Raw genomic sequence first — 18,542 nt, 5'->3', positions numbered from 1 at the left:
TTTATTAAAAAAAAAAAGAAAAAATAACTATATGTAGCGTGTGTGGTTTTGTGTATATGACCCTGTACAATAACACACAATGAAATGTGTACAGGTAATTTATGTGTAATTGTATATTTAATTTATATGAAAATGCATAGTTAACGTAGTACAACTGCAAAACAGTAATTCTGTAATTTTTTGGCTCAGTATACATAATTGAATTTTGTTTACAAAATTGAAGTTAAGTTCGAATATGGACTGTTTTGTGACATGTTTCTTTCACTTATCAGTACACCGCATGCATTTTCCCTTCCTAAATTGTCACTTTTAATAACGGCACTGAAACAAATATTCTTACTCGTTAACCTGTGAAAATGTTTTATGAAGACGAATTCCCGGAGTCGGAACTGCTTGCAACCAAGCCCGTGACTGCAGGTTCTGAGACGCAGCACCACACCGCCCTCTGCAGGGCTCACGGCTCCTTCCCGCAGGGGGCGAGGCTGCTGCTCTTTTAGTTGTAGCCTGTCAGTTTCCTAGTCAGAGTTTCAGTCTCACTTTTATGAACTGCCTCTTCACAGCCTTAGCTCTTTTTTTTTTTTTTTTTTTGCGGTACGCGGGCCTCTCACTGTTGTGGCCTCTCCCGTTGCGGAGCACAGGCTCCGGACGCGCAGGCTCAGCGGCCATGGCTCACGGGCCCAGCCGCTCCGCGGCATGTGGGATCTTCCCGGACCGGGGCACGAACCCGTGTCCCCTGCATCGGCAGGCGGACTCTCAACCACTGCGCCACCAGGGAAGCCCAGCTCTATTTTTAATTAGGTAAATGTTTTTCTATTCTAATTAATTTTTATTGATTAGAAGAGTAATCCTTCGACTGTTTCATTTTATTGACCTTTGAAAAGCCAGTGTTGAGTTATATTGAATAAACGCTTCCTTTCTTTGCTACCAAAGTTCAATCACAATCAAAAAACATTCTATTAACATACTTAAGAAAAATAAAAAGTGGAGGAGACACAGGACTTACCTCTTTAAACTCTGCTTTCAACACGGCGTGACCCAGTGTAGTTTGCCACTGAAGCTTTCGACCGCTGTGCTTTCCAAGATAAAACGTCTTGAATACTTCCTGAAGTTTAATCATCTGTCAAGCCAAGAAAACAACAAATTTAATTATGCTAAACACCTTTAACCTGAAGAACCACATGCTGTTCAGTGTTCACGGCTGAATGAAAAGTCAGTTCTGTGTTTTGACAGCTGCCGCCACCTGCTCGGGCCCTGAGGTTGTTGCGATTTCAATGGTACTTTCTGGGAGGGCTGGGAGGGCTCCTGACGCCGTCCAGGATGTGAGGCTGGGACCTCCCTCCTGAGCCCCCGGGGGCTTCCTCGGCCCCTCCCACAGCCTATGTGCCCTGGAGCACCGGCGGCTCTCATCAGGCTTCATCTGGTGAGCCGACCCCTCTCGACAGCCTCCCCCTGCCCCCGGGCGCCCGATACCCTCATCACTGTCACGAGCTGAGGCCCAGGTCCTAGGAAGGGGTTGAGTCCTCCCCTGGGCCCGGCCCCCCCGACTCCACGGCGTGCACCTCCTCTTCCCACCCCTCTGCCAGGTCCGGAGCTGCTCGCCGGCACTGTCACCAGCCCACTGGACGGGGTGCTAAGGGAGCGGGACCTGGACCTGCGCTACTGCACAGCAGGTGCTGCGGGATGAGGGCCTGGGCCCGCAGCCTCGCAGCTGCCTGGCAACTCCTCTTCACGCTTCCAAACTCAGCTCCTAGTCACCCCACGGACCCATGACCCAGCTTCAATACATCAAGTCCCAGGCATGATGTCACTGCATGTCTAAGTATTTCAGAACACAGCTAACAGACAAGGACTCTTCTAGAAAACGGGTCTACTGTACCATCTCACACCTAAAAAAAAGTCAACAGTATGATAATCCTTCCAATGCAGACGTCTCTTAAAATTATTTCCTGGAGATTAATTCCCAGGAGTGGAAATAATAATAATGATTACAATAAGGTAGCAGCAGCTAACACTGGGTGCTTACTAGCTAGTTAACTGTTCTAGGCTCAACAAAGATCAAAGACCTAAATATAATTAAAACTACAAAGCTCTTAGAAGAAAACATAGGCACAAATTTTCGTGACCTTGGGTTTGGCAATAGTTTTTTAGATACGACCAAAAGTACAAGTAACAGAAAAAAACAGATTAAGTGGACTTCATCAAAATTAAAAACTTTTATGCAGAGGACACTATCAAGAAAATAAAAAAACTCACAGAAGATATCTGCAAGTCACATGTCTGATAAGGATCTAATGTCTGGAACACAGAAAGAACTCTCACCACTTAAAAGACAGAAAACACAATTAAAAAATGGGCAGACAACTGAATAAATAAATGTAACAGAATTAACAGACGAGTAATAAACCTTTTGAATTAAAAAACAAAAATGGGCAGAGGACTTGAATAGACAATTCTCCAAAGAAGGTCTACAAATAGCCAATAAGCACATGGCAAGATGCTCCACGTCATCAGTCACCAGGCAAAAGCAAGTCTGACCAAAATGAGACACCGATTCCTACCAAGATGGCTATGTCATAAAAAATGAAAAGTAACAAATACTGGTGAGGAGGTGTGGAAATTGGAACCCCTGTGAGTTGCTGATGGGAACGTAAAATGGCGTAGGTGCTATGAAAAATGGTGGTAGTTTGTCAAAAAAGTTGAACAATTATCACATGAACCAGCAATTCTACTCCTAGGGATAGACCCCAAAAAGCCGACAACGGGTAATCAAACACGGCACACTCATGTTCACAGCAGCATCGTTCACGACAGCCAGAAGGTGGAAATAGCCCACATGCCCATCAATGGATGGATACACGAAGGTGGTCCATGTACCCAACGGAGCGTGATTCAGCCTTAAATTGGCATGAAGATGCCACACGCGACAGCGTGGATGAACCCTGAGGACATGATGCTTAGTGAGAGAAGCCCAACCGAAAAGGCCACACAACGTACGATCTCATTTATAGCAAACGTCTAGAACAAGTAGATCCAGAACAAGTAGATCAGTGGTTGCCTAAGTCTGTGATGTGGAGAGAGAGGGGAGAGGGAGAGAGGGGAGAGAGGGGAGAGAGGGGAGAGAGGGGAGAGAGGGCAGAGAGGGCAGAGAGGGCAGAGAGAGGAGAGGAGAGAGAGGAGGAGGAGGAGGAGGAGGAGGAGGAGAGAGAGAGAGAGAGAGAGAGAGTGTGTGTGTGTGTGTGTGTGTGTGTGTGTGTGTGTGTAGTGGGGATGGGGGATGGGAGGGACTGCATACTGGGTCAGGGCTTCTGTTTGGGATAATGGGAAAGTTCTGAACTTTCCATAACTTAATGCCACTGAGCTGTACACGAAACTGTAGGTGTATTTTACCAAGTACGAGTATTTGGTAAGCCCCAAACACCTTTTGCTAGAAGACCAAGGTTCTCAAGAGTGCAGGGGTCCATGCTGAAGCACAGGAGCTAGGAGAGCCCCCACAAGCCAGAGGTGGGGTAATCTCAGCATCAAATAGGTAAGAATCCAGGAGTGCACACTGACAGAGACGGAGGAAAAATAAGTAAATTCGTGGGGCAGAGGGGAAGGCTCGTCCTAGGAAGAGGATGCCAACTTCTAAACAGAGAGAAACGGGAGATGGGACGGGATCACTACTTGTAGGTGAGCATGGACCCGGGCAAGTGAGTCTGATGGGGATTAAGAGGTTCACATCGTCCTCGAATTCTCCCCACAAGTTATTTGATAACTACAAACCGGCTGACACCTTAACCAGGTGAGCACAGGTATCATCATCACCAGGGGAAAAGGAACAGCATGCGGCCCTGGCCCAGGGACCGAGAAGACTGCGGCGGGACCTGCACGGCCGGCGTCTAACCCGCCAGCAAGCCAGGAGCCTGTGAGAGCCACCTGCAGTTCCAAAAGGGCTGCGTTGTGAGGGAGAAGGAAGGGGGTGCTGCTGCCCCCGCTGAAGGGGACTGCAGACACGGTTGCGGGCGACGTGGGGGCCTGGGCTGGGCCTGGCAACCAGAGAAAACGCCACGCGGGACGCGGCTGAGACGCTGACAAAATCGGAGTATGGCGACATGCAGGATGGGGGCGGAACATCCACGTCAACTCTCTGCACTTGGCAGTGTCCTCTGGTTCTATTCCCAGGAAACTCCCTCTAACGTACTGTGATTAAAGGACATGATGCTACCTACTCTCAAGTGGATCAGGAAACAACGCACATTATGGGGAGTGTGATGGGCACGGCTGGCGGCGCTAGGGAGTGGTGGAGGGTACTGGGAACCCTGAACCGTTCTTGCAAATTCCTCTAAGCCTGAATTGTTTGGCGTTTTTTTTTTTAAATTTTTGAAGTTTATTTTTATACAGCAGGTTCTTATTAGTTATCCATTTTATACACATCGGTGTATACGAGTCAATCCCAATCTCCCAGTTCATCACACCACCACCCCAACCCCCTGCTGCTTTCCCCCTTTGGTGTCCATACGTTTGTTCTCTACATCTGTGTCTACTTCTGCCCTGCAAACTGGTTCATCTGTACCATTCTTCTAGGTTCCACATATATGCGTTAACATACGATATTTGTTTTTCTCTTTCTGACTTACTTCACTCCGCATGACAGTCTCTAGAGCCATCCACATCTCTACAAATGACCCAATTTTGTTCCTTTTTATGTCTGAGTAATATTCCATTGTATACATGTACCGCATCTTCTTTATCCATTTGTCTGTTGACGGGCATTTAGGTTGCTTCCATGCCATGGCTATTGTAAATAGTGCTGCAATGAACATTGGGGTGCATGTACCTTTTTGAATTATGGTTTTCTCTGGGTATATGCCCAGTAGTGGGATTGCTAGGTCATATGGTAGTTCTATTTTTAGTTTTTTAAGGAACCTCCATACTGTTCTCCATAGTGACTGTATCGATTTACATTCCCACCAACAGCGCAAGAGGGTTCCCTTTTCTCCACACCCTCTCCAGCATTTGTTGTTTGTAGATTTTCTGATGATGCCCATTCTAACTGGTGTGAGGCGATATCTCATTGTAGTTTTGATTTGCATTTCTCTAATAATTAGTGATGTTGAGCAGCTTTTCATGTGCCTCTTGGCCGTCTGTATGTCATCTTGGGAGAAATGTCTATTTAGGTCATCTGCCCATTTTTGGATTGGGTTGTTTGTTTTTTTAATATTGAGGTGCATGAGCTGTTTATATATTTTGGAGATTAATCCTTTGTCCATTGATTCGCTTGCAAATATTTTCTCCCATCCTGAGGGTTGTCTTTTCGTCTTGTTTGTAGTTTCCTTTGCTTTGCAAAAGCTTTAAAGTATCATTAGGTCCAATTTGTTTATTCTTGTTTTTATTTCCATTACTCTAGGAGGTGGATCAAAAAAGATCTTGCTGTGATTTATGTCAAAAAGTGTTCTTCCTATGTTTTCTTCTAGGAGTTCTCTAGTGCCCGGCCTTACATTTAGGTCTCTAATCCATTTTGAGTTTATTTTTGTGTATGGTGTTAGGGAGTGTTCTAATTTCATTCTTTTCCATGTAGCTGTCCAGTTTTCCCAGCACCGCTTATTGAAGAGACTGTCTTTTCTCCACTGTATACCCTTGCCTCCTTTTGTCATAGATTAGTTGACCATAGGTGTGTGGGTTTATCTCTGGGCTTTCTAACCTGTTCCATTGATCTGTATTTCTGTTTTTGTGCCAGTACCATATTGTCTTGATTACTGTAGCTTTGTAGTATAGTCTGAAGTCAGGGAGTCTGATTCCTCCAGCTCCGGTTTTTTCCCCTCAAGATTGCTTTGGCTATTTGGGGTCTTTTGGGTCTCCACACAAATTTTAAGATTTTTTGTTCTAGTTCTGTAAAAAAATGCCACTGGTAATTTGTTAGGGATTGCACTGAATCTGTAGGTTGCTTTGGGTAGTATAGTCATTTTCACAGTATTGATTCTTTCAATCCAAGAACATGGCATATCTCTCCATCTGTTTGTGTCATCTTTGATTTCTTTCATCAGTGTCAGTTTTCTGAGTACAGGTCTTTTATTTCCTTAGGTAGGTTTATTCCTAGGTATTTTATTCTTTTTGTTGCATTGGTGAATGGGACTGTTTCCTTAATTTCTCTTTCTGATTTTTCGTTGTCAGTGTATAGGAATGCAAGAGATTTCTGTGCCTTAATTTTGTATCCTGCAAACTTACCAAATTCATTGATTAGCTCTAGGAGTTTTCTGGTGGCATCTTTAGGATTCTCTATGTATAGTATCATGTAATCTGCAAATAGTGACAGTTTTACTTCTTCTTTTCCAACTTGTATGCCTTTTCTTTTTCTTCTCTGATTGCCAAGGCTAGGACTTCCAAAACTATGTTGAATAGTGGCAACAGTGGACATCCTTGTCTTGTTCCTGATCTTAGAGGAAATGGTTTCAGTTTTTCACCACTGAGGATGATGCTGGCTGTGGGTTTGTCATAATGGCCTTTATTATGCTGAGGTGAGTTCCCTCTGTGCCCACTTTCTGGAGGGTTTTTATCATAAATGGGTGTTGAATTCTGTCAGAAGCTTTGTCTGCATCTACTGAGATGATCGTATGGTTTTTCTCCTTCAGTTTGTTAATATGGTGAATCACTTGATTGATTTGCGTATATTGAAGAATCCTGGCATCCCTGGGATAAATCCCACTTGATCGTGGTGTACGATCCTTTTAATGTGTTGTTGGATTCTGTTTGCTAGTATTTTGTTGAGGATTTCTGCATGTATAATTCATCAGTGATACTGATCTGTAATTTTCTCTTTTTGTAGTACGTTTGCCTGGTGTTGGTATCAGGGTGATGGTGGCCTCATAGAATGAGTTTGGGAGTGTTCCTTCCTCTGCAGTTTTTTGGAAGAGTTTGAGAAGGATGGGTGTTAGCTCTTCTTTAAATGTTTGACAGAATTCACCTGTGAAGCCACCTGGTCCTGGACTTTTGTTTGTTGGGAGATTTTTAATCACAGTTTCAATTTCATTATTTGTGACTGATCTGTTCATATTTTCTATTTCTTCCTAGTTCAGTCTTAGAAGGTTATACCTTTCTAAGAATTTGTCCATTTCTTCCAGGTTGTCCATTTTATTGGCACAGAGCTGCCTGTAGTAGTCTCTTATGATGCTTTATATTTCTGCGGTGTCCATTGTAACTTCTCCTTTTTAATTTCTAATTTTATTGATTTGCGTCCTCTCCCTCTTTTTCCTTTTTGTTTTTATTTTATTTACTTATTTATGGCTGCACTGGGTCTTCGTTGCTGCACACGGGCTTTCTCTAGTTGCGGCGAGCGGGGGCTACCCTTTGTTGCGGTGCGCATGCTTCTCATCGCGGTGGCTTCTCTCATTGCGGAGCACAGGCTCTAGGCACGCGGGCTTCAATAGTTGTGGCATGTGGGTTCTAGAGTGCAGGCTCAGTAGTTGTGGCGCATGGGCTTAGTTGCTCCACGGCATGTGGGATCTTCCCGGACCAGGACTCGCACCTGTGACCCCTGCATTGGCAGGCGGATTCTTAACCACTGCACCACCAGGGAAGTCTCGCTCCCTCTTTTTCTTGGTGAGTCTGGCTAAAGGTTTAGCAATTTTGTTTATCTTCTCAGAGAACCAGCTTTTAGTTCTACTGATCTTTGCTATTGTTTTCTTTGTTTCTATTTCATTTCTTTCTGCTCTGATCTTTATGATTTCTTTCCTTCTGCTAACTTCAGGGTTTTTTAGTTCCTCTTTCTCTAGTTCCTTTAGGTGTAAGGTTAGGTTGTTTATTTGAGATTTTTCTTGTTTCTTGAGGTAGGCTTGTATTGCTATAAACTTCCCTCTTAGAACTGCTTTTGCTGCATCCCATAGGTTTTGGATCGGCGTGTTTTCATTGTCATTTGTCTCTAGGTAATTTCTGATTTCCTCTTTGATTTCTTCAGTGATCTCCTGGTTATTTAGTAACGTATTGTTTAGCCTCCATGTGTCTGTGATTTTTACGTTTTTTTCCCTGTAACTGATTTCTAATTTCAGAGCGTTGTGGTCAGAAAAGATGCTTGACATGATTTTGATTTTCTTAAATTTACCAAAGATTGACTTATGATCCAAGATGTGATCTATCCTGGAGAACGATCCATGTGCACTTGAGAAGAAAGTGTAATCTGCCGTTTTTGGATGAAATGTCCTATAAATATCAATTAAATCTATCTGGTCTATTGTGTCATTTAAAGCTTGTGTTTCCTTATTAATTTTCTGTCTGGATGGTGTAGGTGAGGTGTTAAAGTCCCCCACTATTCTTGTGTTACTGTTGATTTCCTCTTTTACAGCTGTTAGCAGTTGCCTTACGTATTGAGGTGCTCCTATGTTGGGTGCATATATAATTGTTAAATCTTCTTGGATTGATCCCTTGATCATTATGTAGTGTCCTTCCCTGTCTCTTGTAACATTCTTTAAAGTCTATTTCATCTGATACGAGTATTGCTACTCCAGCTTTCTTTTGATTTCCATTTGCATAGAATATCTTTCTCCATCCCCTCACTTTCAGTCTGTATGTGTCCCTAGGTCTGAAGTGGGTCTCTTGCAGACAGCATATATATGGGTCTTGTTTTCGTATGCATTCAGCGAGCCTGTGTCTTTTGGTTGGAGCATTTAATCCATTCACGTTTAAGGTAATTATTGATACATATGTGCCTATGACCATTTTCTTAATTCCTATGGGTTTGCTTTTGTAGGTCCTTTTCTTCTCTTGTGTTTCCCACCTAGAGAAGTTCCTTTAGCATTTGTTGTAGAGCTGGTTTGGTGGTGCTGAATTCTCTTAGCTTTTGCTTGTCTGTGAAACTTTTGATTTCTCCATCGAATCTGAATGAGATCCTTGCTGGGTAGAGTAATCTTGGTTGTAGGTTCTTCCCTTTCATCACTTTAAATATGTCATGCCACTCCCTTCTGGCTTGTAGAGTTTCTGCTGAGAAATCAGCTGTTAACCTTATGGGAGTTCCCTTGTATATTAGTTGTTGTTTTTCCCCTGCTGCTTTCAATACTTTTTCTTTGTCTTTAATTTTTGCCAATTTGATTTCTATGTGTCTTGTCATGTTTCTCCTTGGGTTTATCCTGTATGGGACTCTCTGTGCTTCCTGGACTTGGGTGGCTATTTCCTTTCCCATGTTAGGGAAGTTTTTGACTATAATCTCTTCAAATATTTTCTCAGGTCCTTTTTCTCTCTCTTCTCCTTCTGGGACCCCTATAATGTGAATGTTGTTGCATTTAATGTTGTCCCAGAGGTCTCTTAGGCTGTCTTCATCTCTTTTCATTCTTTTTTCTTTATTCTGTTCCGTGGCAGTGAATTCCACCATTCTGTCTTCCAGGTCACTTATCTGTTCTTCTGCCTCAGTTATTCTGCTATTGATTCCTTCTAGTGTATTTTTCATTTCAGTTATTGTATTGTTCATCTCTGTTTGTTTGTTCTTTAATTCTTCTAGGTCTTTGTTAAACATTTCTTGCATCTTCTCAATCTTTGCCTCCATTCTTTTTCCAAGGTCCTGGATCATCTTCACTATCATTATTCTGAATTCTTTTTCTGGAAGGCTGCCTACCTCCACTTCATTTAGTTGTTTCTCTGGGGTTTTATCTTGTTCCTTCATCTGGTACAAAGTCCTCTGCCTTTTCATTTTGTCTACCTTTCTGTGCATGTGGTCTTCCTTCCGCAGGCTGCAGAACTGTAGTTCTTCTTGCTTCTGCTGTCTGCCCTCTGGTGGATGAGGCTCTCTCAGCCTGAACTATTTTGATACAACTGAACAGACCTGCAGCACCATGAGTGGGGTACGCCCGGGGGGGAGGAGGTAAGGGGTGTCTTCTGGCGAAGGTGACTGGGAAGACAAGTGTCTCCCAGATGGTGGGGGGGGTGTGGTGGTTTTCTGCAGAAGAGGTTCCACTGGGAGGGTCACACCTGGGCCCGGGAGCAAGAGAGAACCGGGTGCGTGTGGCGTGCCTCAGAGTCTTCCATCGGGTGGAGAGATTCAGGGAGGGAGGGCCGAGCCCATGGCTGTGGAGGTCCCTTGGGGCAAGCGGACACATAGGCTGGAGGCTGAGTGGGGCATGTGCGCAAGGGGAAGGAAGCAGAGGGGGCTTCCAGAGAACATCAGCATTCAGGATGGAGGGAAGGGAAAAAAGAGAAGAAAACCACAAAGGCAACTGACTAGTGGGGTCAGAAACAGAAGAACAGCCAAGGAAAGATACTGTCTTGAAAACAGGAAGAAGGGCTCCAAGAGGCAGTGCTCTGCCCCGGCTCCCAGGGTCCAGGGCTCCATGCCCAGCTCTCTTCCTGGAGGCCTGGCACCAGCCAGCTGGCGCCCTGACCAGCGGTCCAGGTGCTGCTTCCTTCTCTGCATGTTCCGTGCCCGAGCCCAGGGTTCTCCCCAGTACCCGCACGTCCCCAGAGAACCAGAGTGATGGCCGGCACACACACTATCCCCTGCCCCTCGCGGGACCCTGGCACTGTCTACAACGGGCGGGAGGGACAGCCAGACAAGGAGGCCCATGGCTCCGCATGCAGGAACTTTTTTAAAAAGCGCCTGTGCCAGCACCTTCTTCACGGGTGGCCGGTGGACACGGAGACAAAAAGCGTCTACTGCGAACACTGTTGAGACAGAGACGACTGGGGTTTTGACCAAGTGCGTGATTTAAACACTCCTTGAAAGAGAGCACATCTGTGCCGGCATGGGTGCTACAAGGGGGAGGTCCGTGGGGCTCTGGAGCACCAGTACATGAATAACAAAGGGCATTCGGGCTTTAAAACGCTTACCTCTGGAGTTAGATGTACTTCCATGGGGGTGTATGTCGGCCAGTATCCCATCGTAAGTATGTTCACTGTCAGGTCTATAGAGCCTGGGTCACTTTGATTCTGCATATACTAAAAATAAAGAAAATCAGGACAGAATGATTACTTTAGAATATCACCAAAAAGAATTAATTCATTAAGAAGTAAATGGTGTCATTTTCAAAGTACAGTTTACCTTGTGTTTTCATTTATTTTAGTCCCTGGAACACATTTCACCAAAACCACACACCCTGTTCTAAAGTCACTAGAAATGTTTTCTCTTCTTTAGTCAAATAAGGATCATTAAAATCATTTAAGTCAAATTTTTAGTGTGCAATTTTAGGGATTATTTTCCCTTTTTCTTTTTTTGGCTATACTGCACAGCTCGCGGGATCTTCGTTCCCCAACCAGGGACTGAACCTGGGCCCTTGGCGGTGAAAGAGTGGAGTCTTAACCACTGGACTGCCAGGGAATTCCCAGGGATTATTTTTCTTTTTCATTTTGAAGTTAAGTTTTTTGAATATGTGCGATGTTAACGGTGTAATTTTTAAGGACGAGGATTCTACACAATTCACACACTTATGTACATAATCTACATAATCATTTCTCACAATTTAAAATAGGATACTTTTTAAAAAGCTGTTTTACTTGACAAGAACACAACTTGCCTGCTTGAAATGAACCATGATGTCCTTAGAGAGCTCCATGTCCTTGAACATGCCTTCCAGCTTGCTGGTGAAAGCAGCCCCACACTCTGGACACAAGCGGACTGCAGGTGAGCATCCTGGGAGAACACCCATGGGGCACCAAGCCCCACCCCCGCCCCCCGCGCTCACCGTGCTTCAGCTTTGACAGCATAGACTTTTCAGCATCAACGGAGGCACTTTTTCCAACGAGGAGTCTTTTTGCTAAATCTTTCTTATAAAATGCCTCAAAGACATCTTTACCTATTTATGAGCAAGTGAGGACAACGTTAAGTCATTAGATAGCCACCATGCAAATGTTCACCTCGACAGCTGAGACAGCCGGAGGGGCGTCCACCCTGAGGCCAGCCAGCTCTACCCACTGAATCCCCACAAACACCTCACTCAGTTCGTGGCAGCCGTCACCCTAGTCCCTGTGGTAACAGGGAAGCGGACACATTCCTGTTTTTCTCAACAGAAGATGGGGCCGGACTACAGACGCTCTGTGGACACCGCGTCCTCTGTGCCCGGCGGTGAGGAGATGCCGCGAGCCCCGCTCACCGTGAATGAACCGGAATAGGATCATGATCTTGTCCAGGATCCTCTCCAGCTCCTCGTCCGTTGCTTCCTTATTACCTGCTCTCAATTTTGAATCAACGTGCTTTGCTGTAAGAGGTTCAATTATTTGAAAAATAAGTATTCTTTATATAATACATATTCTAAATAGATGAAGGAAGAGATTTGATTTCTCCACATAAAAACTGAACAGTAACACTCTGGAACCTTTCCAAAATGACATTATTATGAGATAAAAAGGCAAACACCTGATTTTCTAAGATCTGTACTTTCAGGGCACCGAGAACAAACACTTTGATCCCATGCTGGGGCTCATGACACATGAGTGCTCCAGAAATTGCAGTACCCCATCTTCAAGATGTGCTGTGATACATCCGGGTGAGACTTTCTCAAGAGAAAGCACTCTTCTCAGGGCTGACAATGCAGGGACAGAGCAGTTCTGCTTGGGCTTCTTGTTTCTGAGATACATGAACCCACCATGACCTGGCTTAAGGAAGGCAGAACCCAAGTTCCCAAGAGTCTGAAACCATCTTTAGAGAAATCGCAATCCATAAAGTGGTTCAAAGGCTAAATTAAATTGCCTTTAAACTTCTCCTCTTGTTGCTTTTTTCCCCTTATCATTCTTTATTACGAAATATTCTGAACACACACAGAAGTAGTCACTGGCACAGTGAACCCCATGTTCCCACCACGCGTTTTCAACAACCCTCAACAGAGCCCAAGTCTGCATCATGCCTCCCCTGCCCTTTGCCTCCTGTCAGTCTCAAAAAAAAAAATTAAAAAAATTTACTCACTAATGAAATTCTGTGAATCCTAAAATATTTTGATATTATCATGAAATAATTATATAAAGTGGTAATTTAAAACCTGTTTCATCTTAAAATATGCTATCTCCTAAGATGTCAATTTTACCGTACCTTAATACTGACCGGAGGATACAAAGATAGTGACTAAATAGCATCTCCTGTTAAGTATTATCTAGAGATTGATAGTTATCCTCATAACCTCGTGACGTTCATATGTAACAAACCTCAATCCAATTTCTGAGCAGAAATCACTGGCTTGTAGTCGACATAGAGAATCAGGGCTCATCCTTACAAAAACAGCTCTGGAGCTGTGAGTAGTACAAACTAGGATAAATCTTTATGTCCCTTCCTCTCTTATGATGTCAAGCTCCACTTCCTTACAAAATCACAACTACATTCACCCTTATGCAAGTACCACACACTTACATATGTATCTAATACACCTATAAGCACACACCTGTGTGCATGGTTTTTTGGGAAGGTGTGTCCTGTTAAGGCATGTGCCCTGCCCTCCCCATACGGAGGCTGAACCTTTGGGAAACAATCTACTGGAGTTCTGCTTTATCCCCTGTTAAGAAAAGGATAGAAGCATGTGTTTCTACCGATCAGCTCTGCAGGTTTGTTTGGCCTCTTGTTGATGAACGATTCGAAGGACTCCTTCATCAGGTTGATGAACTTCTCGTTCCTCTGGAAGCACACTTCTATCACGTGGTCTACTCGGTCCTTGAAATCCAGCAGGTCCTGCACCATATCTTTATCTTTTTCAGGATTGATAACAATTGTTGTCCCAAAAGTCTGCAAAAACATACCCCAAGTCATCAACAGGTTTCTGATACAACACAATTTTTCTCCTGCTATCAAACAATCATGATAGTTTTATATAAATTAATCACTCCTGGTGTTAAACACTAAATAGTTTCAAAAGTTCCACAAATTTAGTCCACCTTCTAAAAATTAAGTGGATATGCAACTAATGCTTTAGGGTTACAATTCTGCTTCTGGAAGAATTTATCAATTACTGGGGAAATGTCTGTTGCTTTCTGAAGAAAAAATTTTAATTATAAATTCCTCAAATAGAAAGTAATCCCCTTAACCTGATACACCTATTTGGACTTCCTGACTATAGTTTTCTTTCCCCTTCACTTCTAACCGTGGGTGGTTTAGAGCCTGGTTTTTAGCCTGTATTTTTAATTTAAAGATGCTATTTAAACATTACTAAAAGTCTGTGCGTGACAACAACAGTTCACTATCTGATGAAAAACTACCAGCTGAAGAGACGCTGAACACAACCGTGGTTCAATGTAAGACACGTCTTCACAGGAAACACACACAGTTGCACGTCAAAGGTGCCCGTGCAGGCTGATCGCTGGTGAAAAGGTACAAATGACGTGGCATAAAGACCTTCTGGAGAGGGACAGGGCATGACCAGCAGGGGCAGGAGGGACTCAGTCTTCACTCTGTACCCCTTCACACTGACAGGATTTTAAAATAATGTACATAAGACCACGACACATGAGGGTCAGCTTTATTTTGTGAGGAAACACTGTGCTGTCACGGCATAACTGCTTATCATTAGTGGACCCTCAGAACCGTGTTCACACACTGACTTTTCCTGCCGAGAATGGACACTGCAAAGGTGAACTCCTGTGTTCAGCACCTGTTCCTGTTCTCTCAGGACTACTGGTCGGCAAAACCCTAAATCTCCACTGGCCTTTCTTAACATAAAGCTCCAGTGCTGACCCAGCGTGAGTCGCTCATGCCTTTCAGCTCAATGCAACCGCACAAAATCCTGGGGGCATGTGTGCGTGCTTGCGTGTGTGCGTGTGTCCAAGCTGGCCACATGCAGACCAACATGCGACTTCAGGTCTGATTATTTCCTTTATCTTTTTCCTCAGCTGAATTTTCCCTGTGACAGTCACAGATTCACGTGCAGCAGAAACAGTGGTGATGTCCTCGCACACTAAGCCTCGTCTCCCCGACGGTGCCCTGTGGGAAGCTACTGAGCAGCGCCCCAGCCAGGACACTGGCCTTGACACAGCCCACCCATCCCACCCCGACGGGTCGCAGTGTTCGCCTGTAGCTCCCTGTGTGTGCGTCGCCTGGGCAGGCATCACCTGTGTGTGTCATCTACACCCACGGCCAAGAGGACAAGCAGTCAGCACCACAAGGATCTCTCCTGTTGCCTTTTGATAACCATACACACACGCACATGCACGCATACACACGCAGAAACCCGCAAGCACATGCTTACATAGTAAATCCTGGATTTCTAGGAAACAAAGTAGCATACACACCCACCTGACATACCAAAATACGTGAGAGTTCCCACTGAGCAAAGGCATGAGATCACGTTTATACAGTAGATTCACAAAAACGACTTCTGAAAATCTCAATTGTAGAACTCAGCTAGTATCGGGTTGGCCAAAAGGTTCGTTCAGTTTCTTCTGCAAGATGGCTCTAGTAGCGCTTAGCTGCCTTTAACTTCATTCAAAACAATTTTGTTAGACTGTATTGTGACAGCTGTCACATCAGTGTGCATTTAAAAAAAGACATCAAAATTGGTGAATCTCTGTGTAGTCATTTTAATACTGAAGATGGAAGAAAAAACAACATTCTCGGCATATTGTGCTTTATTATTTCAAGAAAGGTAAAAACGCAACTGAAGCACAAAAAAGATCTGTGCAGTGCATGGAGAAGGCGCTGTGACTGAGCGAACGCGTCGGAAGTGGTTTGCGAAGTTCTGTGCTGGAGATTGCTCGCTGGACGAGGCTCCGGTCGAGTAGGCCAGTTCAAGCTGATAGCGATCAAACCGAGACATTCATTGAGAACAGTCAATGTTACACCACGGGGTAGAGAGCCAAAATGCTCAGACTCTCCAAATCAAGCACTGAACGTCATGCGCACCAGCGTGGTTATGTTCATCGCTTTGATGTTTGGGTTCCACGTAAGTTAAGCGAAGAAAACCTACTGGATGGTATTTCCGCAGATAATTCTCTACTGAAACGTTCTGTTTTTAAAACAAATCGTGACGGGCGATGCAAAGTGGATACTGTACAGTAATGAGTGGATACTGTACAGTAAAGAGATCGTGGGGCAAGTGAAATGGACCACCACCAACCACACCAAAGGCCAGTCTTCATCCAAAGAAGGTGATGTTGTGTGTGGGGTGGGATTGGAAGGGAGTCCTCTATTATGAGCTCCTTCCGGAAAACCAAACGATTAATTCCAACAGGTACTGCTCCCAATGAGACCAACTGAAAGCAGCACTCGATGAAAAGTGTCTGGAATTAGTCAACAGAAAACACATAATCTTCCATTAGGATAACGCAAGACCGCATGTTTCTATGATGACCAGGCAAAAACTGTTACAGCTCGGCTGGGAAGTTCTGATTCATCCGCCGTATCGCCAGACACTGCACCTTCAGATTTCCATTTATTTCAGTCTTTACAAAATTCTCTTAATGAAAAAAAATGCAATTCCCTGGAAGACAGTGAAAGGCACCTGAACAGTTCTCTGCTGAAAAAGGTAAAAAGTTTTGGGACGACGGAATTATGAAGTTGCCTGAAAAATGGCAGAAGGTAGTGGAACAAAACAGTGAATAAGTTGTTCAATAAAGTTCTTGGTGAAAATGAAAAATGTGTCTTTTATTTCTACTTGAAAACCGAAGGAACTTTTTGGCCAACCCAATACTTACACTGACGACAAATGGCCAAATGGCAGCTTTTAAAATGTGTTTACACCCAGACGGTATTCATCCCTCAAACTCCTGTGCATGGGGGACCTGGAGGGACATGTGTGATGCTGGCCCCACGCCCGTCCCTCACAGAGCCCGACCGATGGCCACGCACCTTGATATACTCGCTCCAGTGCTGCAGCAGCGCCTGCTGGCCGCCCCGCACGCGGCTGAACAGCTGGTACATCTGAGTGAGGTCAGGCACTCTGTTCTCATCCAACAGGTGGTCCAGCCCTGAGATCACATGGCAATGTTAGCTCGGCACGGCGGGTGGGATGGCGGCACGAGCAAAAGCTAGGCTGGGCTGGGGCTCGCGGCACACAGGGCCCCCGCGGACGCGGAAACCCAGGGGTCGGCTGGTTCCTAGGCGGGCAAGGCCCCGTGACGCAGCCCAGCAGGCGAGTCTGGTCCCCTGAGCACCACGCTGGGAGGTGTAGTCCCCACTCCTTCCCCGCACGGAGGCCCCTTATTTGGCCACTGCAGCAAAGGTCTGAAGAACGCTCACACCAACTCTCTGACCTGGGAGCTTTACGACCCCAAATCACTTCTGATTTAGTCCATCAGCCAGAAAGTATATCTGCCTAAGATAACCTATCAAATCTAATCTTTTAGTTGACTTATTTTATTCACCTGTATAATAAATTGTGGAAGGAAAACATGTATTGTTTATCAGATACTTGGAGGTGCTTAACAGCATTTTTTTAGGTCTTTACTATTTCAGGTTTTAACAAAGATTTACAAAGATTTTCTAAAACCACCACAGCCAGAGAGCTTCGTGGAGGACGCTCTAACCACCTGCTTTCTGGTAACTGTGGGGAGGCAGTGAGGTTAGAGCGGAGAAGCTGTGAGCCAGTCACGTGACTGCAGCCTCAGCTTCGGCTGTGAATCAGGCACCGTCCACACGTCAAAGACACACAAACACGTAGGCTGTGCCGACGGACCCTGAGCAAGGCTCTAAATGTCTGTATTTCTCTCAATTACGATTTGATCTACTGATGCAGATAACTTATTCTACAACTGATCTACTGAAACGCTGAATGATGACTTAAAAATTCAAAAATTATAGCTTTTAATTTTTAAAATGCCTTTAATAAAATTTAGACTATACTCTTACATATATATAATTTTCCATTTTCTTGAAATAATTTTGCTTATCAAAATACACACTGAAACGATTCATCCAAATTTCTACTGTCTACTTGAAGTTCCCTTTTCTTCTAAAAGTGACTCCTTTTTGGACCGCCCTGGTGGTCCAGTGGTTAAGACCCTGTGCTTCCACTGCAGGGGACGAGGGTTCGATCCCTGGTCAGGGAACTAAGATCCCTCATGCCATACGGCGTGGCACCCCCGCCCCCCCAAAAAAAGTGACTCCTTTTTAATAAACACCTAGTATGAAATCGGAGGACACTTGTTTCAGGTGGACAGTAAATCGAGGCTCCATCCACGTGGAAACGTACTAGTGTGTGGGCTCCAGTGTGATGTGAGCAGGAGACACCAGATTCGCACCCTGGCCCTTGGCTTTCAGGCCGTGATCTAAGGCACTAGTGTCTCGCTGTAAACTGGGGCTGTTCTAGGACCAGAAGGCATTTACATGAAGTACAGCAGATGCTCACGAACACTAATTCTCTCCTTTTGGCTTCATTCTGGTTTCACTTGGAAGCCCCATGTTTAGTGTCTCATTAGAGATAATATTACCATCTGGCAAAGCAGACCCCAACCAGATGCACTTGGGGGCTATTGGGCCTTCCCCAAATTAGACTTTAAGGTTTCCAATAGCTTGAAACAGATCCCGTGGCTCCAAAATGACTTTCAAGCACAACACTAAATGCTATAAAAAGCAACACCAAGCACTAAAGTGTGCAAGGTTAGACTGTGCTCATTACAGTGAGGGTGGGAGTGGAAACGTCACATCACCTCTAACAGCACGGCGCTAAAACTGCACC

The 18,542-nt window shown here is 44.7% G+C and overlaps 1 protein-coding gene across 2 annotated transcripts in view; it reads right to left on the bottom strand.

The window, feature by feature from the left end:
* CUL4A (cullin 4A) overlaps positions 1-18,542 on the bottom strand; it is a 45,622-nt gene that overhangs the window by 6,737 nt on the left and 20,343 nt on the right. For both annotated transcript variants that reach the window (XM_030856696.3, XM_060287830.1), the window contains 7 exons: positions 16,715-16,833; positions 13,468-13,660; positions 12,045-12,149; positions 11,637-11,747; positions 11,469-11,554; positions 10,786-10,893; positions 1,004-1,117 (listed from right to left, as the gene is read on the bottom strand). In XM_030856696.3, the coding sequence (XP_030712556.1) occupies positions 1,004-1,117; positions 10,786-10,893; positions 11,469-11,554; positions 11,637-11,747; positions 12,045-12,149; positions 13,468-13,660; positions 16,715-16,833 (836 nt within the window). The remainder of the gene's footprint in view (positions 1-1,003; positions 1,118-10,785; positions 10,894-11,468; positions 11,555-11,636; positions 11,748-12,044; positions 12,150-13,467; positions 13,661-16,714; positions 16,834-18,542) is intronic.

The sequence above is a fragment of the Globicephala melas genome, chromosome 18, assembly GCF_963455315.2.
Source record: "Globicephala melas chromosome 18, mGloMel1.2, whole genome shotgun sequence".
NCBI classification, from domain to species: Eukaryota; Metazoa; Chordata; class Mammalia; order Artiodactyla; family Delphinidae; genus Globicephala; species Globicephala melas.
The sequence above is the reverse complement of the archived record's forward strand: the minus strand, read 5'-3'. Positions and strand labels throughout refer to the sequence as shown.